The 25380-nt window shown below is 52.4% G+C and overlaps 8 protein-coding genes across 8 annotated transcripts; 2 read left to right on the top strand and 6 right to left on the bottom strand.

Moving 5' to 3' along the window:
• Positions 1–543: 543 nt before the first annotated feature.
• On the top strand, positions 544–1032 carry J4E84_000201 (uncharacterized protein; the record flags this gene model as incomplete). Its single annotated transcript, XM_049382844.1, has 1 exon — positions 544–1032. The coding sequence occupies one exon, from the start codon at positions 544–546 to the stop codon at positions 1030–1032; it is 489 nt and encodes a 162-aa protein (XP_049248362.1).
• Positions 1033–2106: 1074 nt separating this feature from the next.
• Positions 2107–2926, bottom strand: J4E84_000200 (uncharacterized protein; the record flags this gene model as incomplete). The annotated part of the gene is made up of 2 exons (XM_049382843.1): positions 2107–2688; positions 2744–2926. The coding sequence occupies 2 exons, from the start codon at positions 2924–2926 to the stop codon at positions 2107–2109; spliced, it is 765 nt and encodes a 254-aa protein (XP_049248361.1).
• Positions 2927–8827: 5901 nt separating this feature from the next.
• Positions 8828–10529, bottom strand: J4E84_000199 (uncharacterized protein; the record flags this gene model as incomplete). Its single annotated transcript, XM_049382842.1, has 2 exons — positions 8828–10087; positions 10152–10529. 2 exons carry the CDS (start codon positions 10527–10529, stop codon positions 8828–8830), a joined length of 1638 nt encoding a protein of 545 aa, XP_049248360.1.
• Positions 10530–11680: 1151 nt separating this feature from the next.
• J4E84_000198 (uncharacterized protein) lies at positions 11681–12769 on the top strand (the record flags this gene model as incomplete). Its single annotated transcript, XM_049382841.1, has 1 exon — positions 11681–12769. The coding sequence occupies one exon, from the start codon at positions 11681–11683 to the stop codon at positions 12767–12769; it is 1089 nt and encodes a 362-aa protein (XP_049248359.1).
• Positions 12770–13159: 390 nt separating this feature from the next.
• RPS5 (ribosomal protein S5) lies at positions 13160–14038 on the bottom strand (the record flags this gene model as incomplete). The annotated part of the gene is made up of 4 exons (XM_049382840.1): positions 13160–13477; positions 13556–13739; positions 13846–13886; positions 13955–14038. 4 exons carry the CDS (start codon positions 14036–14038, stop codon positions 13160–13162), a joined length of 627 nt encoding a protein of 208 aa, XP_049248358.1.
• Positions 14039–14634: 596 nt separating this feature from the next.
• On the bottom strand, positions 14635–16747 carry J4E84_000196 (uncharacterized protein; the record flags this gene model as incomplete). Its single annotated transcript, XM_049382839.1, has 2 exons — positions 14635–16134; positions 16184–16747. 2 exons carry the CDS (start codon positions 16745–16747, stop codon positions 14635–14637), a joined length of 2064 nt encoding a protein of 687 aa, XP_049248357.1.
• A 4403-nt stretch (positions 16748–21150) lies between these two features.
• On the bottom strand, positions 21151–23118 carry J4E84_000195 (uncharacterized protein; the record flags this gene model as incomplete). The annotated part of the gene is made up of 3 exons (XM_049382838.1): positions 21151–21791; positions 21839–22780; positions 22833–23118. 3 exons carry the CDS (start codon positions 23116–23118, stop codon positions 21151–21153), a joined length of 1869 nt encoding a protein of 622 aa, XP_049248356.1.
• A 623-nt stretch (positions 23119–23741) lies between these two features.
• J4E84_000194 (uncharacterized protein) lies at positions 23742–25325 on the bottom strand (the record flags this gene model as incomplete). Its single annotated transcript, XM_049382837.1, has 2 exons — positions 23742–25261; positions 25313–25325. 2 exons carry the CDS (start codon positions 25323–25325, stop codon positions 23742–23744), a joined length of 1533 nt encoding a protein of 510 aa, XP_049248355.1.
• Between the last annotated feature and the right edge of the window lie 55 nt (positions 25326–25380).

The raw sequence follows: 25380 nt of genomic DNA, 5'->3' as shown, positions 1-25380 counted from the left end.
AGCTAAACCTGCAAAATCGGAAGTTGAACAGGTTCCGGCATATGCGACGACTACACACGCTGCGTGGTTTAGCAGCCCGGCCAACAAGATTGTACGTGGTGTACCGATGGGTATCTCGCGAAGTGTCGCCGAACTGCAGCGTGATGCGCGGCCCACGACTCCTGTGCTGGATCTCGAGACGTCGGTCTCCGCTCTTTCAGCGCATCAGTAGTATTCGACTGGCAGCGTCGCACACACCTTGATCGCATCCCCTACAATGGTATTTTCTGCGTTTGATCTTCGGGTTTGGTACGTTGAAGCATTACGAGTGCCGTGAGTGGCTCGCTATTAAGGGTCTTCGCCAGAACATGAGAACCATGGTTGTGCATTTGAGTCAACACATGAGATATTTTTCAATAAAAGACCACGTCTCCGGTCATTGCTCCCTTTCAATAACCTCATTCCTGAATACCAAATCTACTCTCAAGCAAAATCCCACCAGTCACGTCTCAATCACAAGCGCATCCAAACCACACCCGCGCCCATACCGACATACCATCCACCATGTCAGGCATCTTCAGCAAACTCATGGCCTACTTCAGAATCGCGCCAGAGAAGCCAACGTTCCGCATCACCGCACTCGTCGCGCCCGCAACGTCACAACAATACTTCTCCGACTCCAGCTTCTCACACGCCGATCTGATTGGCATCAACGAAACCATCACATTCGATGTCGACTGCTATGCAATCCCCAAAAGCATCCGCTGCAGCTGCCTAGCCTCGGGACGCGAATGCAAAGCAGAGTACCTGAAGGAGCACTACGTTATTGAGTGGGCAGCGGGCAGTATCATGGAGAACGAAGAGGTTGAGATTGGAGGAGAAACTGTACGCAGAGAGAAAAGGGGACGGCCTAAGATTTGGGAGGGTTGGTGCAAGGATGGTGGAATGGTTTATCTGAGCCCTACGGAAAGGCTGAGGTGTATCGAGGGCTATGACGAGCATGTGAGGGAGGAAAGGGAGAGTGATCGGTTGAAGAAGGCGAACTCGTTCTAATTCGGACGGGTTTCGGTTGTTCATGCCAAAACCTTCTACAACCCGATATCCCGGAGGGTTGTGAATGCGCAAGCAGAATATCCACGGTACCGCTAGCGCAGCACCAAACACCAACCGACCATTTCTCATTGTCTTACACAACGCGTTCGTTTGTCGCCCATAGCGCTCTTCACACCGTGATTCACACCCTGAGTCACATGCGAACACTAACCACCAAGTCATTGTTTATAAACCGCACACATTCACACAGCCACTTCTTCCCTATCATTCTCCGTACCAGATCTGCCGATATTGCGCCACTGTCTCGCGCAAATCTTCCAGGACTTCTCGACTGCTCACATATTCTTGTCGTCACTTGAACTACACCCGAAGTCGGATATGGAGCCTTTCTTTGACCCTGAAGGCTCGACGGAGCCACACACCACGAAATACACCCTGACAGTCAAAGAACCACCTAGACCACTGCCGCGCTGGTTGCCCAGCATATTCAGCAACAAACCATCTACAAACACAAACCTTGTGGCTGCCGGACACAAACTGTCTGCATCCGATAACAATCCCAATCTCGATAATTTCGTATTCGATGACATCAAGAACCTGCCCCAGAAGGTCGTCGTCGTACAAAGTGCATTATTTCCATGGAGTAGGAGGTGTCGGCATGTTCGTGATCGGAAGGATCATCAGTGTAAGGAAGGTTGCTACTTTCTCGAGAAGGGTGGGGATGTGAAAAGATTCACGTGCGATGACATAGACTGCGAGGGACATGTGTACACTGGTCCAGTCATGAAGGAAGTTAAAGGAGAGTGCTGCTTTGACGATAATACGGGAAAAGGAAAGATCTGCTTTGGTAAGAAGGGAGAGAGAATGGTGTGCGTAACGAAGCCTCCAGAGCCTCCAAAGCCAACTTCCTAGACAACATCTGTATATTAGTGATACTAGAAGTGAGGATATAAATCAGAGTGGTATTATAAGCATAAGTATTGAGTGACGATGCGTAGATGCATAAAGGGTATTCGCGAAGCCAGAACTCGTTCGAAATGCGCAGATAAAAGCGACTATCTCGCTACTAAACTTTTACAAGAAGAAAGCGGCAACAGCGGCACCAAGACCGGCCAGAGCTGGGACTTGGACCATGTGGGCAGCACCAGTGGCTACTTCCTCAGGACCGCTGGAGGTGGCGGAAGCTCCAGAGCTAGCAGCAGATTCCGAGCCAGTGCTTGCCGCTGCGTCAGAATCGGAGCCGGTAGCAGTGGAAGATCCAGAAGCTGCGGATGTGACAGTGGAACGGGACGCTGTTACGGAAGCGCTGCCGGCCGATACTGATGCGGCCGCTGTGGCACTGGGAAGGGAGTCACCGCCCTCGGTGATGACGACGGCGAACAGGTCGAAGTAGCCTTCGGGGAACACTGTACTGAAAGAGAGAGCGGCATCCACACCGTCCGGGCAGAGGGAGGAAGCGTATTCGGGGTCAGCGCATAGAGAGCTCATTTCGGATTCGAGGCCAATGGTAGTTTGGGTGCAGGTTGCCTCCGCTTCGTCGGTGTTCTGGCGCGAGCATGCGCCGGAGACGGTCACCGTCACGCCGTAGTGGTCATTGGAGGCGTCATATTCATAGTAGGTGTTGCCTCCGACAGTGATGGTCGAAGGGACATCGGCCTAGTCGCAACAGATCAGTGAATGTTATCGATGATTTCAACTCGTTGTTACGCACCAGTGAGTCGTCGAGGGTAATACCCTGCACAGCCACAGACATGATAGTGCGGTCGTTGTCAACGCTGACCACAGAACCCTCGTACGAAATGCCCATATCGCCTAGACCGGGCATCCAGACCTGAGCGGTCGTTTGAGCCGCAGCGTAAGAGGCGAAAAGCGCCACGGAGAGGATCTTAGACATCTTGCGGTGTTGATTGAGACGAGCAATGTGGGGTATAGTAACAAGTATTAGATTAGAGTCTTTAAAAAGATTGGCAACGAACGACAGGCAGTAACGAGTGATGCTTGGCGATGAAGAAAAGGTTCGTCGAGTATGGGATATCTAGTCTACTTATTGGGGAGATTCGGAGGCTGATCGCTTAACTGACAGCGCATGATGCGGCACGCCTAACCGGGCGGCGCAGGCCCCCTAAAGACCACCAAGCCGCCTTTCTAGGCACACCGGCATCTGATATGGTCTAGCTGCGTCTATTCGTGCGACTGTTGCCTGGAAGAGATTGCGCGCAAATCCTCCGCAATTTTCGTCGAGTCAAGCCGAGTATGCTGTGGAGTGACGTCGACATTGCTTGGTGATGCGCACGCCATGAGTTGGACCCGTCATCTTCTCGTACTCAGTCAGCAAGATGGTCTACTGTTGAATGCTTGCCATGTTCAAAGATACTTCGTCTCCACGCGTGTGACCTCGATGGAATGGTGATGATTCGTGTATGAGCTAGGCTTAACAGACGGGAGAGTTTGTGGCTTGCAGCATGGCCCATGCATGTTTCGGTGCGGCGCTCTCTGGGCCAGTCCATGGGTAGCGACCTTACCGAGACCGCAAGCGAGGGCACATATGTATGCCAGCCCTATGCAGGCTCTAGTTGTTCGGGAAGGCCGCAATTTAGAAAGTGCGCGATTTGGGAGAGATTTTGCGAGATGGAGTTCGGGATGAAGTGGGAGAAGCGGATGCGTCAAGTGCTGCTGACGTAACCCGAGCTCAGAATTGTCAGAATGGTGGCAGGCGTCTCCACGAGCTTTCTGGTCGTGTGTATCGTCACACAACACATCCAATCCTTCGTACGATAACGCGCATTGTGGAACCAAGTGCGCATTACAAATTGTGTAAATTAAGGGAAACATCAAGGGTATCGCGCTCGCAAAAGTAATACAACGCAGCACAAACGCCAGGCCTGCCACACAACCGTCTCAGCCATACCCGCCGGGTGTGACAAGCTCTTCCAGCCCACCAAAACCCCGGGTCACTACCACCGTCACACGGTATAACACTCTGCCTCTATACGTCCCTTCGATATTACCACCCGGTCGACCCGCATAGGTGTTGTGCTCGAGGTCATTTGGAAGGCCGTAGTGTGCAGGTGGCATCGGCCTCAGCCTCCATCAGTCGCGGATCATAGTATCCCCAGCCATCTTAGGCGTCTTTCTGGTAGTATTGAGCTCCACGGCGCATACCACTCGAAAAGTTGTAGTCATCGTCGTCGTCGTCCCTCGCGCGAAGGAGATCCTTGGACCAGCCCTGGAAGGGCTTCTTGAGCATCGACTTCAGAGACGAAGAAGTCGCAAGTGCATGATGCATGCTCGGTGAGGATGAGCGTTCGACTGGCGCCGTCACGGAAGAGCTGCGGCTCGATGGCTTGGATGTTTGCGCCACCATGTTGAGGGTATCGAGATTGAGTGTGAGATTGGATGTTCAAATGAATTGTAGACTTGTAGGTTCAGAACGAAAGAGGATGATTGCTAACATTCGCTTGCTTTGACAGATACCCTCCCTCGAACTGTTGGTCTGGCGCCTCACTATATACTCCTCCTATCGCAAAGTCGAAACGCATCGCTCCCAACAATCGTTCCGCCGAGTCATCGCCGAAAAACCTCACACCGAAAGACTGCATACCTTGATAAAGAAAGACCCACTGCAGTCTTGCATTTTCAAGACTGTAATTACGATGATTGGTCAAGAAGCATGTTTTCATGATTTAGCCTGAGTAAAGCATTGCACATGTGGCGAATCGGGTACAACTCGGAGTTTCGGAGGCGGTCGGCGAGGGCTGGAATCGGGATAATTCGGAATACAAGAGACATAAGAAACCGCCAAGCACACCGGACGATCACAAGCTTGTCAAGACAACATGACCAAGTGGGAATGGCAGAATGATATTTTCTAATTTGGGAATTCTGGTTTCGTGTACAAAGTTTCAAGACCGGACTGCGACAAAGACCTCTGGCCAGGAAACTGCTTGGCGCGCCCATGCCCTGCGATCGCCTGAACGGACACACTCAGCGCAGGTTGACAATCGCTGCCAGCGCTACTAACGCTACCAAAGCTGCTATATAGTGGGTTCGTCTTTGGCGTGCGTGCGAGGTGTAGTCCGCAATAACGCTCTACATCGCGATCAGGCCATTCAGTCCGTCTTACATCCGGAGACGTGCCCTAATCTCATCTATCCGTGCAATGGCTTCATTCGCAGCTGCCTCGTTTTGCGCAATCATGAGCGCCAACCTCTCGGACAGTTCGGTGCGTCGTCTAGCGAACGCTTCTGCTTCTGCTTCTGCTTCTTCCAAGAACGACGCCCTCCATGGACTGTGACTACGTACGATGAGCGTGGTACGACACATCGGGCAGGTTGCATTTTCGTTTCTGTGTAGGTTTGCGTGCATCCAGACGTGTAGGCAGAGCTTGTGGAAAATGTGAGGCAAGGGACAGGTCTTCGTCTGGACTACAGCTGTGCGCGTGATGGAGGATGCGTGCTCGATGATTTCCGGTGGATCAGCCATGTCATCAGCCCTGCAAATGTCGCATACGCTGCCATGCTCAACATAGTGGTCGTCTTTGAGATTGTCCACACTCGCGTCGAAGAACGTGTCAAGGCGCGCATCGATTGTGATGTTGTTGGCCATACTGAAGAGCCTTTAGGTTGAGATCTGCGGGGCGTGGTGTGTCAGGAATCTGAGTTGAGATTAAAGTGATCGTAGCTAATGATTGAGTAGAAAGAAGGGTTGTGCTCAGGAGTCAACCTTGACGGAGCTGATGTACAGTGATTAGCACCTTTGCGATTGTACCCTTCGACACCTATTTCACTTGCGCCAAACCTTCGGTAAATAACGCGAGCACCAAAAAAGTCTTGACGATCCAATTTTTAACCATAGTAGCTCCAAGAAAAGTGAGAGAAGAGTTCAATTGATCACAAAACAAAAAGTCTCCTATCATAAAGGTACAATTCAAGCGTCGTCTTCGGCCTCCATCGTATCAGGATCGTGGCTTTATCCCTGCATTTTGTAACTCCAAGATACGCTGCTCTTCTAAGAAATGAACGTGCTCTTCTCCCAACCGACATCGCTCTTCTCCCGCACGAAGCAGCTCTTCTTCCAACAGAGTCTTCCGACTTGACCTTAATCGATCGAGCGCTTCATTCAATTCTCGGAGACTTCGTTGCATTTCGACTGTCAATTCATAGATCCCGCGCTGCCGAGCAAGAGCAGTCGGTTCTTCAATTTGCAATCGTTCACGTTCGAAAGCGTCTCCTTGCGTATGAGTCGTACGAAATGTGGAAGGTGTAGTTGACTCATCATCTCTTGATTGCCTCTGGGTCATCGCAGTACTACGAGATGGCGATGATGAAATATGGGCTTCCGAAGTTCGCGCACACGCAATAGCCTTTGGATTGAAGACGAGCATGCCGCGGCATATGGGGCAGTTGCCATGAAGACGACGTTTCGTTTGCTCCTGGAGCCACTTTACGAGACACCTCTCGTGGAAGACATGTCGGCAAACGGCGGTGCAAATGATTGATGTTGGCGATATAGCGCGGAGGTCGGGCTCGCTGTTTAAGAATGCTGCTGACGCCTCATCGAGCCCGCAATCGGATGTCTCGTCGTTGAAGCAGATGTCGCAGACGATTATGTGTTGTTTGTAGTAGTCATCTTGGAGGCCATCGGCTTCGATTCTGAGTATGTGGGTGTGGCTGCGAGAAGTAGGCATTTTGAGTTTCTGGGAAAAGAGACAATGGTGAGAAGGTCAGGAAACCGAGGAATGCGAACACACAATATATAGCATCTGTGTCAGGATGCTGCTCTTCATTAGGAATACTGTAAGCACATCCGTGGTTGTGCCAACTCAACTACGGTCCGCGCTGCGCACGTGCCTCTATCCACGAAGATGTACGAAATCGACATGGCCACGCTATAACCTTGGTTGATAACTCATTAGATGGCAAGAATACGCACTTGGGGCACATAACGTCATATTTCTGAGCACGGTTCGCTTTGATACCTTTCTTGTGGGTTGATGACTGTTTAGTGTCTTCGTGTAACCACTGGTACCTAGGTGGTCCTCATGTTCGCGCGATGAACGACTGAATGCCAGGGCTTCACGAGGAGTCATTCTAGGGAAGTATATATATCGTTGGCTTGATCTTCTTTGCCTTCTTACTACCATTTTTGAACCCCAACGCTTCTTCATTACTACAAATCTTTCGTGGTGTTCGTTATCATGGCTACCGCCTCCAGTTCTAAGAACTTGAATTACACTATTAAGGTGACGATCGCACCACCTGAAGAGAATTCTGTTGGCAATACCGTAGAGCGCTTTGGTCCGGCTGATATGGCCGTGGCGCGCGCCATCGCCAAAGCGGAAGATGCGGTAAGAGCTTACCATGCCAAAGAGCTCGAAGATACCGATGGCGCGATGCGAGCGATCTTTTCAATTCTGCATCGCCGATACAAAACGAACGAATCTATGAGCGGCTTGTCTCACATCCATCCTGTCGACGGGTCTAGAAGCCTCGATATCAAACACTGCGATACCTTCGTTATCCCCGAGCTTTCGTTTCGAGATGGCGCTTCGAAGTGTCACCATCTTCGATGGGGTGCCAAGAGAGAGTGTACGAGTGGAAACTGTTATGTGTTGACACATGAGAAGGATTGTGCTGCCGTAGGGAGGCAGGTCGCGTCTAAGCTCTGGGAGTATGAGGATGAGCAAAAGCGGCTGTGGTTACCAGAAAGACTTTCGAGTACTGGGCGCTATATCTACTACGTTGGCCAGATTTCAGAAGACGGTATTGAAAACTCAATGGAGGAGTAGGTTGAGCCCATCGATAGTGCTATGTCATAGCTGCGCTTTCTGAGCTCTTGTAGCCATCTAATTAGGACCAGACACGACGTCAGAGTCCGGCGTGAATACGTAGCAGATGAACGAAGCAAATGAAATTGTTATCTGCTCTATTGCCGAAAGTCGAAGATGAACGACCATTAGTGAAGATACCGAACACATGTTTGTCCAAGTGGATAAAGCACAGGCCTGTTGGAGGATGACTGGCAAAGCTCGTAGGGGCCATAGAGCGTGCGTGCGCTCGATGACTCCCGTCAGATTGACCCGTCAACTGACTGTACAGAATCATCTTCAAGGAACGATCAAGAACGAGAAGAATTCGAACAAAGAACCCATATTAATATTCTTATTTCTTCTTATCACATCGATCAACAGCAACAGCAACGCCAACCCCAACGGCTAACATCGAGACCTTCACGGTAACTGCAACCATCGCGCCACGCTGCAAAGGCCATCGAAGCGAAGACATGAGCACCTTGTCCCTCTCCTCACCACCGGAGACGCGAGAGTGCATTTATACGCCCGAAGAACTCCTCAAAGACACACGATGCAGCCACCTCTACCCCAACAACACCGACCCCACAAAGCGCGGTGATAAGTGTACGACTGCATCTTGCTACGTCCTCACACTGTGGGACGCCGGGAAAGGAACACTGAGGTGGGCTGGCGAGACGAATAAGGGTCACGAGACTATCTGTAAACGCAATGGAATCGAGTGGACTGAGCTCGACCGAGTAGAGGGGTGTTGGGATGACGCGGGGAAGGGAACATGGCAAGAGAAGTCGCAAGAGAAACTTCCCAAACTGTGAGAAAGGGATATTTCAGGTACTCGATGGGGTTAATCTGCATATAAGGGATAATGTATCTACGTACATAAATATCTACCAATGTTACCATGACGAAACCCGAAATCTTTTGACATCAGCAAGTGCCAACGAAACGGATATACGAGGCCACCCTGCTACAACATACTGTCACAGCTCATACATCTCCACGGTATGTCTTGTACGTCTCCTTAAACGTCCCATGGAACCCAAAGCTCATCGGCCCCGCCATCTCAGCTCTTCCCATCTCCGTCAAGTCCTTCGCATTGAGCACGAGCAGGTAGCTCTTCTCCGCATATCCGTCCAAGACCACACTCAACAACACGCCATCATCTTCCTCCACACCTTCGGGGGTAGCGATGAAGATCGCTTCGCCAGGTGTGTGGCCGTCCACTTCCCAGTAGATGGCTTCCTGAGTCTTGTTGTCGAACTTGACGAGGCCGTCGAAGAATGAAGAACGGAGACGGTCGGCACATCCATACGTGTAGCGATGGCGCTTAGTCAGATATTCAGGATTGAGCGTAGGCAACTCCATCGACTTAAACTTCTCGGCCTGAAAGAGAAGCTCGGCAGGCATCGCGGTAGGAACACCAGCGTTGACGCTTGGAAGACGGAACTGCGCCTGCATCGGAAGGCACGGCCTGCGCTTCTCACCCTCATAGTCAGGCGTGTCGATGGAAGAGATGATGTTGTCGTAGTAGAAGCGTTTGACGATGTCTAGGTTCTCAAACATGCTGAGCTCGGTGATGATGTCGGTCTTGCTAGGGTCAGAAGCTGATGGCTCTTCCCAAGCGTTGATGCTGTGGAAGCAGAAGAAAGGCATGCTTTCGTACGTTGCCACAAGTCCCTTGCCTTCGCGGCGGTCGACAACGTACCATGTTGCTTTGGAGTTTGGATCGAAGGGCGCGATTGAGTCGACGACGTTCTTGTGATACATGAGCGAAACGCCACCCCATGTGATGTGACTGTTCCAGACACAGAGAATGACGTAGTTCTCAGTCAAGAACAGCGAGTGAATGTATGCAGGCGTGCCATGGAAGGTAGCGAGTATATCTGTCTCGCCGGACGCTGCCGAGACACGGAAGATGCGGTAGGTACCCTTGTATCCAAAGTCGAGATTGAAGTTGTACATGTCACCAGTCTGGGGGTCAGACTTGGCGTGGGCGGCAGAGAAAGGCCCTTTCAACTCCGGGTGAAGGAATTCCTGACGTGCATAACCGCGCGGCTCCAGCGTCTCGGGGTCGATCTCCTTGATGGCACTAGAATCTGTTCGGGCATGCAGAGTCTCAACGCCACTGGTGTGACCGTTGGTCGTCGGTTTCGCGCCTTTGGTAAGCTTGTCACTTCCAGCCATATTTATGGAGAGCGTAACACCGACATTGCGCTCATTCTGTGATGCCTGGAACATGCTCATGACCTACAGAGGTGGACGTACAGAGTCAGTGTATGTCTCACGTGCATCCTGTACAGTCAGGACTTACCTTCCAGAAGAAGCTCTCGCATGGGTCACGCTTTGCAGCAAACGTGGTACTATCCAATTTTCCGGTCGTACGAACAATCTCAAGGTACTCATCCACTGTGCGTCGCGAACGGTAGGTAACCTTCGCTGGGCCGTCCGCGTCGGGAAAGTCGATCTGGAAACGATGGACACATGAGAATCCATCAAACCAGTGTCTTGCTGCCCAGATCTTGCCATCATTCGTCTTCGCTTTGTAGCCAAGTGGACCCGTCCGGTAAAGTACACCTGCAGCATGCCGTGGGATGGTGCCTTTGACGGTGAGCTCAACGGGCTCGTGTTCTTCGTAATCCGTGTCGAAGCCCGCCGTGTTGGGCCAGACATCTGTTGTTGCGACAATCATATTGACGTTCAGTTGACCAATTATACGGCGCGTAATATGTGGTGACCCCGCAGTAAGGTGCCTTGATATGCCGTATTCTAGAGATGTACGTCGTGTGAGGTAGAGATGGGCCAATCGTATGGCTTGGAGAGTGGCAATGGTACGAGTCAGACAAGCGTCGACAGAAGAATGTGGTGAGTCGGGTGGATTGAAGCCTTGTTGAATGAAGCCAAAGCTACAAGAGTATAGTAATCATAATTCGGGCCTGTCCAGAGATATAAAAGCGATTCGGACCCCTGCATCGCACACATGTTGGACGGCCAGACCTGTGGACAATCGGGACATGCCTTCCGCACGTATCGTCAAGTGGTAGTATCGCAGTCTATTCCCCATAGCAATGTTACACAGCAGCCGTGCCCTCGGAGGGACTGAACGATTGGGACAGCTCATGGCTGGGGTTGAAAACGTCGATTGGTTACCCTCTCTTGACAATGTGGAGAGGAGGGCGAATAAGGCTCCGAGTCTGTTGCTATCGGCCGTAAGGCGCGCCCTCCAAGAAAAGGTTAGATATCATTGGAGACGCGCCCTCCATCCAACGCCCAAGTCTTGACTGGGTCCTCTACCCATGGAATCACTATCTGCTGCATTATTTCTCTCGTACCTTGGTTCTTTCCAAACTAATGCGACGTTCGATAGCTTCAAGTTCAGGCCTCCGGTCGGTGGTATGGCCAGAGCGACTATACTGTACAAATAGGGCAGAAAATACGATGGAAGCGCGCAATCAAAGTGTCATTGCGCAGACGTCTGTAAGACTCGTGCCGTGCTGACGACAGGAGCACTTCGTTGCATGTGAATGATCGCTCAAGATGTACGCTAGCACAAACGCGACACTAGCGCTCAGCCCTACGCCGGGCGTGCAACTTGCATCATCAACTTGACTTAACATTGTCTTTCGCCCGAAGCACATTTCTAGCGCCACGACGACTACTGTTATTGCACAAGCATCAACTCCTTACTATACCGCGGATCTCACTCCCCAATTACATGGACCGCTAGCGGCTTCCAATCGCTACCAGCCGGCCTTCGCGCGAAACCCCCACTTCGATTTATCAATTCGCACCCTCCGTCAACGCGTAAACCTTAGCATCAATTACACGATCACGAACGTCACGATGGGAGCCATATTATCTCTTCCATTTACGATTCTGAATCTCCTTCTTCCCTTCACGCGATCTGGCACACCTCTGTCGCAAGACCTTCTACACACAGCCGTGCTTTGCGGAACATTATATTTCGCCCCACAAATCGGCGAATGGTACAATGCGCAACGACAAGCAGCGGAGGCGGGTACGGATCAAAGAGAGAACAACGAGGACACAAATCGCCCAGTCGAGCAAGGAATCAGGATCCCAGAAGGCGGACAGAGGGATGAAGGTGAACAAGCACCATTAGACGAGCGGTTGGTCCTCCAAGACGATGGCGTAGAAGCCGCGCGACCGCCACGGGCACCTACACCACCACAGCACCAAGACCAGCTCCAAGCCCTCTTCGGAGACGTCCCTCAGCCACAACATCGCCAGCCAAATACTCAAGCACAAGAAGCCCAGCTACCCGACGATGCCTTCGCACCCGGCCCCGCAAACCCCCCACCACAAAACGCGAACCGGCCCCCACCAACCCAACGCGTAGTCGGCACCAAGAAAGCCAAATCGCTCGCTCGCAAAGACCAGCAACGCGCATACAACGAATGGCTACGCTCAGAAGCTGAGATGCGGCGTCTTCAAGAGGCAGAAGGCCGTGAGGAGCGCGAGGCGACTGCGGCAGCGGAAAAGGCTCGGCGAGCGGCTGTCGAAGAAGAGATTCGCGAGCGCGCAAGACAGGAGCGAGAGGAGAGGAAGGCTGAGGAAAAAAAGGAGGCCGAGAAGGAGGCCGCACGACGGGAGAGGTGTGTCGCCTTTGTAAGGAATACAATGAAGGAGAGGGGTGCCGTGGATTTGGTCGACGCAGCGTACGCGGAGGGCAAAGACAGGGTTTGGGTCGAGAGATTGATTCGCGCAAGTGGGCTTATGCAGCAACTCCAAAATGAAGGGGGTCACATCATGATTACAGGTCACGACTGGCTTGTAAGGATCGATGAGGAGGTCATGGCCAAAGCTTATGCTGAAGCTGAGCAGCTGGGAGAGAAGAACAGTGGTAAAGTCGGCTTCGAAGAGTTTGGAGCCATATTAGAGAGGGCTGTGCTAGGGCGGGTGGCAGCATAGACATGTACATAGAAAGTGCAGAGATGAGATACCCATAGATGAATGAAGTTGTAATGGATTTCATCGAAGGTCTACACGACTTCCGCCATTGTGTTTGTTATACATGAGTTGGCATTTCACAGCTACACGATGCCTTCCAACAGCGGGTCCGGCCTCCTCTCGCCTGTCGGTGGCCGTCAACATCACCTCGCACGCAGCAACTGCTCATCTGAACGTGGTATCGTATTGTCCATTTTTGTCATGCAACCATGAAAGAGGTCTTAATCGCCTAGGAAAGCCATGCCATGCATAAGATTCCTCATCCTGTCCGATCAAAAAACGACCAGAACAGCCATTCGAAAGAACTCCTCCCAGAGACACCATGCACACCCATACACAGAACGCACGCCTTTATCGGTTGGACTTGGCGACACGCTCGAGCTCATCCTTCTTCTTGATGGCGTACGAGTTGCTGCTACCCTTGGCAGCGTTGATCAGCTCCTCAGCAAGGCACTCGGCAATGCTCTTGACGTTGCGGAAAGAGGCCTCACGGGCACCGATGGTGAGGAGGGAGATACCCTGGTTGACACGGCGGAGGGGAGAGACATCGACGGCCTGGCGACGGACGGTACCGGCGGAACCGATACGGGTAGAGTCTTCACGGGGACCGCAGTTGACGATGGCATCGACGGCGACCTGGATGGGGTTCTGGTCGGTCATGATGTGGATCTGCAATTGTCAGCCGTCTCCCGACGCGCATTTTATGCCATCTTCGCGATTCCGAAACCTGGCAGATTGTAGACGTACGATCTCGAAAGCGTGAGCGACGATGCGCACAGCCATGAGCTTCTTTCCGTTGTTACGGCCGTTCATCATGAGCGAGTTGGTGAGACGCTCAATGATGGGGCACTGGGCCTTCCTGAACCGCTTGACGGCATATCGGCCGGCGGAGTGTGAGATGTAGACAGGCGAGCGGATCTGGATGTAGTCGCTGCGGCTTCAGTTAGCCGAAGGTCTCGCAGCGTAATACAAAGTATCCAATGCCACCATTGTCCTTTTATACGGGTGTGCGGCGCATTATCGTGGGGGAAACGTACGTCAATGAGATGTCGCGGACCTCGACCTCCTCGTAGGACCACTGCGAAAAGTCAGTATTGTGCGTGTGGGCGGGAGTTGTAATAAGCCTGCCTTGTTGAACAGCTTTACGCTGCCCTGCTCGTCGGTGACATCCTTGGGGAGGATGGCAATGCCAGTGGGGTTCTCGACCTCGATTTCTCCGTTGTCAGACATAATGGCGGTTGTCGGTGTGGAAGGGAGAAAGAGGGTTGGGCGTCGAAGTTCGTAGTCGCTGTCGCAAGAGATAATCCAGGTGTTCGAGTGCGATCAATTTCGACGTTCGCTTGAACCGCCAATCGTGCGCTAGCGGGGCTTGGCGGAAGTGTGCACGCCGGGGCCCGCCCATCTCGTCTCTTGAACACCACGCGAAGAAAATGGTCAATCGCTCTAACCAACCAATGTATCGTTTACAAAAATGAATTCGTGTTCAAAAAAGACGTTGGTCACAAGCACGAACAACCATTCACATGCACATCATCTTCAGCACGGAACCCAAGACAAAGTTGAACATGTCAATACTCAATTACAATATCGTAAGAACTAGCAAGAAGCAAAACTGTGGTATATAACGCAGTCGTTGCTTGAGCAAAACATCTATGCAGACAGACAACGCCGGGAAAGTTCAAATGCAGCAATAGCCTCCAACGCCATGCAATGCCGCTAAGCGCAAGGTAAAGTCGCAACAGGAAATCAATGGTATCACGACTCTCGCTGCACCCTAGTCAGCACGGCAATCACCAGCCACCTCCACAACGTCCATCTCCGATCGCTCATCTTCGTATCCGTGATACACTTCGTACCCGAGTCACAGGCGCACTAATGTCTCTGCGGTCCTTTACACCTTCGACCATCTGCTTCATCGGCGTTCCGTGACCAGCGGCCATGCTTCTAGCACGTCCTCTGCGCTCACGGATCGCTGCGAGTGCGGCTTCCCGGTCGATGCCTAGCTTGTTGAGTGACAGTTCACCCAGAACAGGGGTCTGTGCATTCGCTGCAGCGTGGGCTACAGTCGAAGGAGTCATAGGCCCACGGCCAGCCTTGAACGCTGGAGTGGCAGGGGAGAAGTGGAGGGGGATGGTAGTTGTTGTAGTAATAGTGCGAGTGAGGTAGGGCGTTGTAGGCCCAGTAGGCTCCCTGTCGGGCGTCGGTGGTGACATGTCCTCGTCCTCGCTGTCGTCGTCGACGGCGTCTTCGTGGATGCTGATGTCTACAGCCTTGCTCTCCCTGCGGGTAGGAAGAACAAAGTCGACTCTCGATGCAGGACGGGATTGTGGCAAAGATATGTTGGCAGGAGCGACCGCGTCGGGCGCTGGTGCATCGGTCATCTCGACTACAGGTGATGGCTCTGTATGTGCGACGATGTCTGCTGACGGACGAGACTTCATAGGTGATGGCACTGAGCGGAAGGTTCCTGTGTCAGGAGAGAAGGCGACAACGGTCTCGGGCTCCTCGGACTCTGTCTTGACTACAACATCCTCAGGCGGTGTGATGGGACGCTCGTTCTCCACAGACTCTTGCTTGATCACTACACCTTCCATGACATCGTCTCCGTGGTTGCTGGCTGGGGGCGTAGAGATGGGTAGCGAGACCTTGATGCGCTGCATCTCGGCTTCGAGGGAGTCATCGTGGACGTAGTGCTTTCCTCTGTTCTCAGCGATGCGGCAAGAGCAGCACTGGAACTGGCACTCCATCTTCATGAAGTCGATCTGCTCCTCGGCGCGCTCACGAGCACGTCTCTCTGCTGCCAGCTCCTGCTGAATGAAGCGCAGATCAACTGCGTTCTTCTTTGGCGACACGTTTTCCTTGTCGTCGTCCTCGCGCGCGAGGTTGCGTGGCTTGCGTGGTGATCGAACAGGTGATGCGAATTCATCGGTCTCTTCCGAGTCGGCCGATGGAAGTGGTATCTGGCCTTCCGCAGCGATGCGCAGAACCTCCTCTTCTTTCAAGCTCGTCTTAAGAGCGTCACGCTCGCCCTCGACGAGACCAAGCTTCTCTTTCAGTGTCTGCACTTCTTCATTCAGTCGGTTGCTAACGCTCTCAATCTCCACCTGCAGGCTGTACACCTCGTTCTTGTACTTGGCGGCTTCATCGGTCTTGAACTTGACATCTGACTCGGCCCGCTGCAAGCTACGCTGGACGCTCTGAATCTTAGCCTGGAGCTGCGGTATCATTGCGGAGCATCGTAGCTTCTCGTTGTTGGCCGCTATGTACTCCGTCTTGCAGTGTCGATATTTGCCCTCGTAAGACTTGGCTCGCGATGCTGCTTCCGTCTGGAATATGTTAATAGGTGAACTGTGTAGAAGAGCATGATGTACTTACATATTTGGCGTCCATACTCTTCCACCTCTCTTCGTTCTCCTGGAAAGCCTTCGCCCACTTGTCAATGGCAGCTTTGCTCTCATGGACTCTCTTCTCAAATCTTTCCTTGGTAACGGCGTTTGCAAGTGATTCCTTTGTCTGCTCAAGTTCGTGCTTCAGCTCGTCGATGCGCACGTCGCGACGGCTCGACGACAACTCATGGTCGCGCTCCTTCTTGGCATGTTCCTTCTCGATCTTGTTCAACTTTTCCGCGTGTCGTATCCTCTCCTTGTCGAGCAATTCCTTGAAGCGCTTGCATGCTTCCCGTGGGTCCTTAACCTCGAGGTTCTCGAACATGCCGGTGAGGGCTGTGACGGAAACATCGGAATCGGTTCGGCGGTGGGTGTGTCGTAGGGGTGAGTGGGGGCGGAGGTTGGGTGTCGAGGGCGAGAGGACTGGCGATGAGCCCCTGGAGTCGCCATACGGAGATCTTGAGCCAGCAGCGCGGTCGGGGCTGGCAGGAAAGATGGGCATCCCAGGCGAGAAGGGTGCCTTGTTTGGCGACAGAGGCGGAGGCGGATCCATCTGGACCGGGGATTCTTTGAGGCGCGCCAACTTGACGGTTTGGGGGGTTATGTATGTTGTCGAAGGGTAGCACCTGCTATGAGTTTGGTTGTTCAACTTTGGTAGTCTAGGGAAGTTGTGCAGCACGTCTATGTAATATGTGGTGGTGCGAGCTCAGACGGTGAGCGGTAAACAGCACTAGCCGCCCACGCGACGCTACTTCCCTGCCATAGCAACGCGAAGACGCACGGACTATTGATCCGCGAACCCCACGTCATGTTCTCTGAGCAATCCGACAAGCCGGGATTGTACCCTGTCAATCAGAAACGGCTACGCAGCTTTCGAAAAAAAGTTACTTTTATGATCGTGCATCGCTTGGTAAACGAGTGGATTCAGTAGGTTTTCTAGATACCAGGGCAAACTCCAAAACCCAAAACATTACCCAAATGTCAACACGTGGAACAAAGGAAATTGATACAGGCGTACGAGTACAGGCCAACCCTAGCGTTTGCTGCTGCATCACCAATTTCAGTCCATGGGACAGAGTCACCAGTTTCATCTCCAGAACACTCAGGTACCAACTCCAGCGAACGCTGCATATCCTCCTGTCTGTTGAGCAGGCGTGCCATACATGTCCGGGGTCGCGTAGGACGCAATAGCGCTGGTGATCATGGTAGTAGGTGCCGCTGGGTAATCTAGTGTGGAGTAAGCATTTGAGATTCGACAATAAGAATGAAGAGGAATAAATACCGGGCTGCTCAGTACCCGTAGAGATCTCGGAAGCAGGTACCCCAGACGATGCCGGGTAATCAGTAGCTACAGGCTGAACTGCGGAGTACATCGTAGTCATGCTGCCTGACACTGGCGGAAGAGAGGTGGCTGGGACGTATACGCTTGGCGTAGAACTGACAATTGGAGTAGGTGCTACGAGTGAAGTTGAAGATGGCGTTGGCTCAAGAGGGGAACCTGAAGAAACCGTGGGATAGCCTGCAGGAGCCGAAGATGAAGCTGGATACGCGGGAGCGACCGAAGACGACGCTGGATATGCGGGAGCGACTGAAGACGATGTAGGCGCAACAGGGTAGGCTGAAGAGAGCGTCGAGGAGATGGGAAGGGCTGATGATGGCGTCTCAGACATCGGAGGGACTGAAGATGACGGCGGCGAAACAGGGTAGGCCAGAGATGATGTCTGCGAGGTGGGAGGGACCGGTGCCGATGGCGAATAGTCTGGAACTGCTGACGATGTTGGCGAGACAGGGTAGGCCGGCGATGCCGTCGAAGAGCCAGGAGAGACCGTTGCTGATGCCGAATAAACAGGAGGGACAGAAGGTGACTCCGAAGGGGTGGGATGACCCGAAGGCGATGCCGGGTAGTCTGGGAGGGCTGAGGAGGATTCCGGGTGCATGGGAGGGGAAGAAGACGATGGCGGCGAAACAGAGTACGCTGAGGAGAGTGACGAGACGGGAAGGGTCGGTGTTGGCGAATAGACAGGAGGAACCTGCTCTGATGCCGAATAAACAGGAGAGCTTGACGATGATGCTGAAGACACGGGAGGGACCGGAGGCGATGCCGGATAGTCAGGAGAGGCTGAAGATTGTGCCGAGGAGACGGGAAGAGCTGGGGATGGCGTTGGATAATCAGGAGTAGCTATACAAAGTCAGCGGCACATACTGATGCGACTTCGTGATGTTTCAGTCAACAAACCTAATGCAGAAGATGTGGCGGACCGTTGCGATAGGTACGTATCGGTTTCTTCCGGATACGGCAGTACGGTGCTCGAAGTCGGATACCCTGTTCCATGAGGAGGCTTCGATGTAACGTTTCCTGTCGGAATCGGTACGTGGAGAGTTGGTGAAGTGCCAACTGGGCCTGCACTGTGTGATACATGTGCCCCCTGGAGAGATGTAATAGGATAGGGAGCTACTGATGCTGTCGCGGGGTTGGTCGCATACGGCAAGGGCGTATCTATCACAAGTTTAGTTATCTGTGTTCCAACAATCTCTTTCTGGCGTATACATAGTAGAACGCGCGAGAAGTGATGGGATTGAAAGACATACTGTAGTTACTTGGAGTTGCGGTGCTCTCCGAAATCGCACTGCTCGTAAGCTTACTTAGGTGGGGCGAGACAGGCGCAGGGGAAGGGCCATATCCGCCGCCAGCAGATGAAGCGACATTCGAAGTAGGAGTGACAGCAGGATAGTCTGAAGTCGCTGGATTCTCAGGAGGTGGTACGGATGATTCGGCAGGATACTCCACAGTGATACTCGATACAACCGAGCTCGGGGAAGGACCTGAAGGATAACCTGCAGTAGTATTAGATGTTGCGCGTCAACTTGAATCTGCTTTGTTCTCACCAGTGATGGTAGGGCCGCTCACGACAGGATAGGTGCCAATTATCGAAGCCGGTGGCACAATGCTCGAACCTGATAGCGTTATGGTTATGGTCCCGGAAGTAACGCAGGACGTACCAAGGGATGAGGCCTGAGAAGCCATAGAAGATGATGCGGCTATGGTGGTCGGATGGATGTATCCAGTGCCATAAGGCTCGCCATTTCCGCTGTACGCGGCTCTAGGTACGACGAGAGCAGATGTGAGGGTACTGTGAAGTACAATGGACGGAGCAACCCACTGGGAAAACCGGATACCCATGATGGAATGCGAGCTTCGGCAATGGTTTCAGGTTGGCCTAGTGTTCAGGAGGAGATGTAAGAAGAGGAAATAATGATGCGTTGAAAGTGCTTGGGGCAATACAAGTAGATTGACTGCCATACATATATGTTTTCAGGACCGATCATATCCAAGCAGCTGGGTAGAACAAATGTCAGGAGCTGTCAACATGTAACATCGACCCTTGATCGTTTCCCACGCCTCCTTTCGATGTCTAAGAATGTCAGCAGCTCTCTCCATCTCGACTGCGTGTTGCGCAACGAACTGAGGGAGGCGTACTGCATGGTCGCTCTCCATCGGCCCCAAATCTGCAATGGCAGGCTGTGGCGCGGGTTTGGGGTTGTAAAGATGGCCCCAGGCGAAGACCGTGAACACGGCCATGACGATGACATGCAGAAAGATACTTGTCATCAACGCAAACGACACTTTCGACGTTGATCATGTGTCTGGTTGAGGTTTCGAGTTGGGTCGAGGGCTCTAAAACGCCATGAGGATACAGATGCCATGACGACAGAGTACGAGTTTCGCGATGCATGCTGAGCTTAGAGATGGGGGCTCACTCGGCTGTGCTGAGGCTTTTCCTCTCCCAGGACATGGAGGACTCCATTGTGTCAGGCTACCTTTCGTCTTTGTCCGTTTCCAGCATCCCAACTCTTCTTACAGATAGTAACGTCTATTGAATGCGCCTTGGGTATTTCCGAGAACGAGAAGCTCCTAAAAAAGCGCGCCAGACGCCAGACAGCTGCATGTTTTGGGTGAATAAGTCTCTGTCATGCTTCGAGAGCCACCGGTGTGCCAGCTGGGAAGTCCAGGTGGCCGGCCGACGGACATTGCAGCACAGTCAAGGTGAACCCTCTCCACGAGACGTCAGCAGTATACCTTGGTACCTGCGCCAGAGGTCCACTTTGAAACCACTTGTCAAGTCGACTGTTCCAGCACAACGGTGGACGTAGGCCCCAGCATGCGGCGAGGATGTCAGCTTAGGCAGACGATGTACCACCGCAACGCGTCATAAGGCAAAGCATGCCCATGGCTCCGAGACAACGGCCGCAGGTACCAAGTTTACCAAGCGAATGTAACGGTTCTAGAATTAGTGGTGGTCGTTCTCAGGCAGCGATATCGGCCCTCCCTGCTCGTGGTGGATGGAAAGTGTCGTACGATCTGTGAGGGGTTCGGTAACCGAAAGCTCGAGAATGGGGGCTGGGCCGCAGAGCCCCACACCAGCGCCAAGAGGGGCGTAATTTTAGCGTCACTGCCTTGCTCACCTGGGCAAGTGGTATCGAGGTCTTGACAGCCTGTATCTGCAGCCTTGACGCAAAGATAAATTGCATGGATTTTGGATCTGATTTGAACTAGAACAAACAATAACAGACGATGACAATGGATACCAGAAACACAGAACAATTTCTACAAATCGCAATCTAGTCTACATGGACTTGCAATCTGGCGCCGTAAACATAATGAAATGTAACATGACCCGAAAACCCGTACCCATAACGCTCGCTTGACGATGACTATTATTGATAAAGACGCTCGGCTGATGACAGTCTGCAGTATAACGCGATGAACATGAACGCCCGCTCGTACAGAATATGACAACTTTTAATTACGTTAGGAAGGAGACCAATTAGTATAGGAAGCGTGATTCAATGACGGCCGTATTTGAATCGTACTCGTAATGAAAGCGGCGAGGGAATATCGTCGAACTGGTCTGGAAATGTCGGAGGTAAGAATAAATAGAGTTTCGCGCCATCGTATCAAACCTCCCATGGCTGTCGCTGGCGGTTGACTGTGCCATAGGACCTCGGCTCGTCCTCTTCGAGCAGGCTTTCCATGATGGAACCTACTTCGGTGTTCGTCACGGTAATGGCGTCTTCCTCGTCAAGCTTCTTCCTCATACGGTAAACCTGTACCGAAACATAGATAACGAGTGCCGTGCCTACGACAAACGCCAAAGCAGCCAGAATGATGTTGATCGGGACTGGGTTGCCGTGCCACAAGCCCTTCGTCAAGGCGTCAATTGCAGTCTGCGACAAGTTGAACAGGCCGGACACGCAGATGATGGTCCCGTAGACTCGTCCAAACGTAGCGAAACCAAAGACCTTGGTCGCGTAGTCAGACATGGCGGAATAGTAAAGCGGGCGCAAGAAGACAAATAGAAGAACGTTGACATATCCAGCCCACAGAGTGGAGATAGAGCCGACGACTCCGATAGCGGCGATGATGACAACGAGGAGGGAGAGTACGCCAGGTGTGCTGACGTTATCGAGCAGTGCGCCTAAGAAGGGAGTTGCGACAACTCCAGCGACGGGTAGAGCAACGTCGAAGAAGTCGTTGACCTTTTCTGCGAGCTTGACTGATCCAAGCATGTATGTATACTGTTCGCGGATAGTAGCAACTGCGAAACGTTAGCAATGTTCAAGCTTACTGGGGGTATTTACTAACTGAAGAAGTTCATTCGCACCATCTGGATCACGGTCAGAATAGTGAGCAATATAAACCAGGGCGTCAGCATCTGGTCTTTGGCAGACTTGTTGTGCAGTGCTCCCCAGACACCGGAGTTTTCCAATCTCTGCTCAGCCTTCTCTTCCCGGATCTTACGAGCCGCCTCATTTCCGATCAGCTCATCAAGTCTGCTCTGTCTCTCCTTGCGTCGCGAGCTACGGGCCTTCCTTCGCTTCCAGATCTCGTTATCGGGTAGCTCATCATCCGAAGAATGGACGTCTCGCATAGCGTCTTCGGCTCTCTGAAGCTTCATTTCTAGTTGTGCCTCAGTCTTGTAGTTCTCGGTCGGTAAGAAGGTAAGCTGCGCGATAGCAATGGCTGCTGGAACGATGAGATAGGCCAGGAAGAAAGTTTGTGGCTTGAACGCCCTGTCGCTAGCATCGTACATGAGCCTGTAGAAGAGAAAGACTGCTGCTGAAGCGTCGAATGCACCAGTAACGAGCGCAACGATGCTACCCGCATACTTGGGGAAGGCGTTAGCAATCTGGAAAGAGGGCAGGAAGACAAATGTGCCTCCAAGGGCAAGGAAGAAGTTTCCGATTGTATATCCGTCAAAATGCTCGATCTGAAACGCGAGACTCATTAGGATACTTCCAAGCGCGAGACAGAAAGAACCGGAAAGGAAGCAAAGCTTGGGCCCATAGCGATCGAGCAGGGTACCGACGGGGAGAGCAGAAACATTCGCCGTAGTCGATGCCAAAGAAAAAAAGAAGTTCAACCTGAGATCTTGCTCGAAGCAAACTTCAACGTTGGCATCCACCTCTTCGGGTGTGCACAGATTGCTGAAAACGCCTTCCTTGATAAGAATTGGCTTCAAAGCTGCAAAACCGAAAACGATGCCGCTAGCGAACCAACACGCAAGAACCGTTACGATAACCTGTGCTATAATCGCATGTTAGTGGTCAGAACGCGAATGCGATGCAGCCAAACTTACCGATACGCTTGCCCGTCGGCACCTTGTATGGCGTCAAGCCTCCAGGTTCCTCGCCCGGTGCGAGCTCCTCCGGCTTGGGTATTATGTCGTAACTGATAACTCTCCTAACGCTCTTTCCTTGTGCGCTCAAGAAGCCAGCTCCCGAGATGGCGCTCTCAAGAGAAAGCCGACGTTCCGCAGCATCCTGTCGGCTAATCTGGCGGTCGACAGGCGGTAAGAACAAATCTACCAACGCCTCCTCGCGATCAGTGCCCTCTTGCTGTGTAACATGCTGAATCAGCGACATGGGAAGTCTGCAGCGAGGTGCTCGTCGTTAGAAACGCAGGGCAGAGTAGACGTCTGAAGAAAAGAATCAAAGGGGCTGTGAGAGTTCGGCTCGTCGAGGGCGACAGAAGCTAGAAAAGCGGAGGAGCGGAGTTAAATTGATGCGCGTGCCCTGACACGAGACCCACGATCTAGACATAGCGATCGCGGGGGTCACATGTCACATGCAACAGATTCCGGCATCACGGAGCCGTTGGCTATGTTGTGTAGACGTCAATAGACGCTCCTGCAACCATGAGAATCGAGTATACACTGTCGGCGGGTACGCTGCATGCTCGCTTACTAGAGAAACGCCGCGAAACGTCTAAAATGGTCGGCGTTGTCGCGATTGATTGGTTCCGCGCTGGTCCCGAAGCGGAAGGTTCATCGCCGATCTCCCCAACCATCTTCCCGCAGGTTCCATGAGTTGCAACCCTTGGATTGCGGCGCACAGGGTCTTGATAAGAGAAAAGCAAGCAGTTTGAGGCTTGATAAGGTCCACACCGCCAGTCTGTCAGGCGCAGTATTCAATCCTTCAGAGAGGCGATACACACTCAGGGTGTTCGCAGTTCTCCCTGTCGCATTCTACAACAAGATGTCGCCTATCTAATCTTTGTGGTATACGTTCGCATCGAAGTTTGTAGGAAATTGGTCCCGCCCTTCAGCATCGCTTCGTACCCAAACCGCGACACTGGTGCCTGGGCAGTTGAACAGTCCATAACCTTCGCTGTCTATCTCGACCTCACTCTCCTCCCACCCAAGGATGTCAGTCCACTTCTCACCGGCATGCATCTCGCCAACGGCCATCTTGATCTGACCCGGTCCCGCGTTGCTCATCACACACGCCAGACCCGCTTTCTTGTCCCATGTTCCACGACGCACAAACCCGATGCAGTTGGCTTCGTTGAAGTAGTCCTCCTGTGTTCCGTACGCGAAGAGTTTTCGTGCGAGAATGAGATCAGCGAGCTTTCCACCACATGAAGCAGGCGTCTCATGCGGCTCTGAGAGACCATAAAGATCGCCGTAGAATGGGCATGGGTAGCCTTCCTGCCTCAGTAGAATGAGAGCATAGGCGAGAGGCTTGAAGAAGCCCTCGATCTTGGTCTCCATCACCTGCCCAGGTTGTGTGTCGTGGTTTGTAACGACCGTAACAGCATCGGTAGGACGCATTTGAACGAGTGTATTATCGTAGACCTTCCTCAGGTCCGCCGATTCGCTTGTCGAGATGGACCCGAAGTTGTTCAAGAGAGGCGAGTCGTAAAGAGCGAACTCGTGGTTCATATCGTCGAGCCAATCGCTCATCTCTTTCACATCTCCCGACCAGAACTCGCCGACCACGAAGATGTCGTCTCCACACTGTTTGCGCAAGTTCTTGATCCATTCATTGGTAAATCTTGAGGAGAAATGCTGCACAGCGTCGAGCCGGAAGCCCTTCAAGCCAAGCTCTTTAGTGATCCACACGCCCCAGTTCTTGACATCTTCTTGAACCTCAGGGTGAGAGTAGTCAATGTCGGCGAACATCATGTAGTCCGCGTTGCCTTGCTCATCGTCCACGGATTGCGACCAGCCTTTGTTGTCACCTAGGATTTTATAGATGGCTTTCTTCTCGGTGGCTTGGTCCCAGTCGGTACCTGAGAAATGCTCCCAGTGGTATTTCATCTTGGAGTACTGCTCGCCTCGACCCGAAAAATCGAAGCCCAGCCATCCCTCGATTTCGAAGGCATCAGAAACCTCCTTAGTGCGATCATTTTCGTCAACTTCAACAACACGGCACTTCTCCGTCTGGTCGGCTCCAGCCTTGTGGTTCAATACGGCATCCCAGTATAGACCCACGCTATGCTCCTTGGCGACCTTCGTAAGTTCGAGTAGCTCTTCTTTGGTTCCCCATTTGGTTCCCTTTTGACCCTTCTGTTCAAATTCGCCGAGGTCGTACAGGTCGTAGATGTCGTAGCCGACGCCCTGAGGGTTGGCACCTTTACAGCCAGGGGGTAGCCATATGTTGGTAATACCGATGGCTTTTAGCTTAGGAAGCTCCTCGGCAAGGCGCCGCCAGTGCTTGTGATCATCCGGGACGTTCCATTCGAAACCCTGGAATAGGGTTTCATTCTCTGGTGTCGGCTTCTGTTCTATAACGTTGTTAGATTTGAACTGCGGAATGAAATACCATCAACACACACCTTCAGAGCTCATTGTGAGTATCAAGATATATGTCCTAAATCAAAGAGAGTTGCTTCCAAATTGTTGT

Source organism: Alternaria hordeiaustralica, assembly GCF_023758085.1.
Source record: "Alternaria hordeiaustralica strain BMP 2776 chromosome Unknown scaffold_1, whole genome shotgun sequence".
Taxonomy (NCBI): domain Eukaryota; kingdom Fungi; phylum Ascomycota; class Dothideomycetes; order Pleosporales; family Pleosporaceae; genus Alternaria; species Alternaria hordeiaustralica.
Note: the sequence above shows the minus strand (reverse complement) of the source record. Positions and strands in the feature narration are given on the sequence as shown.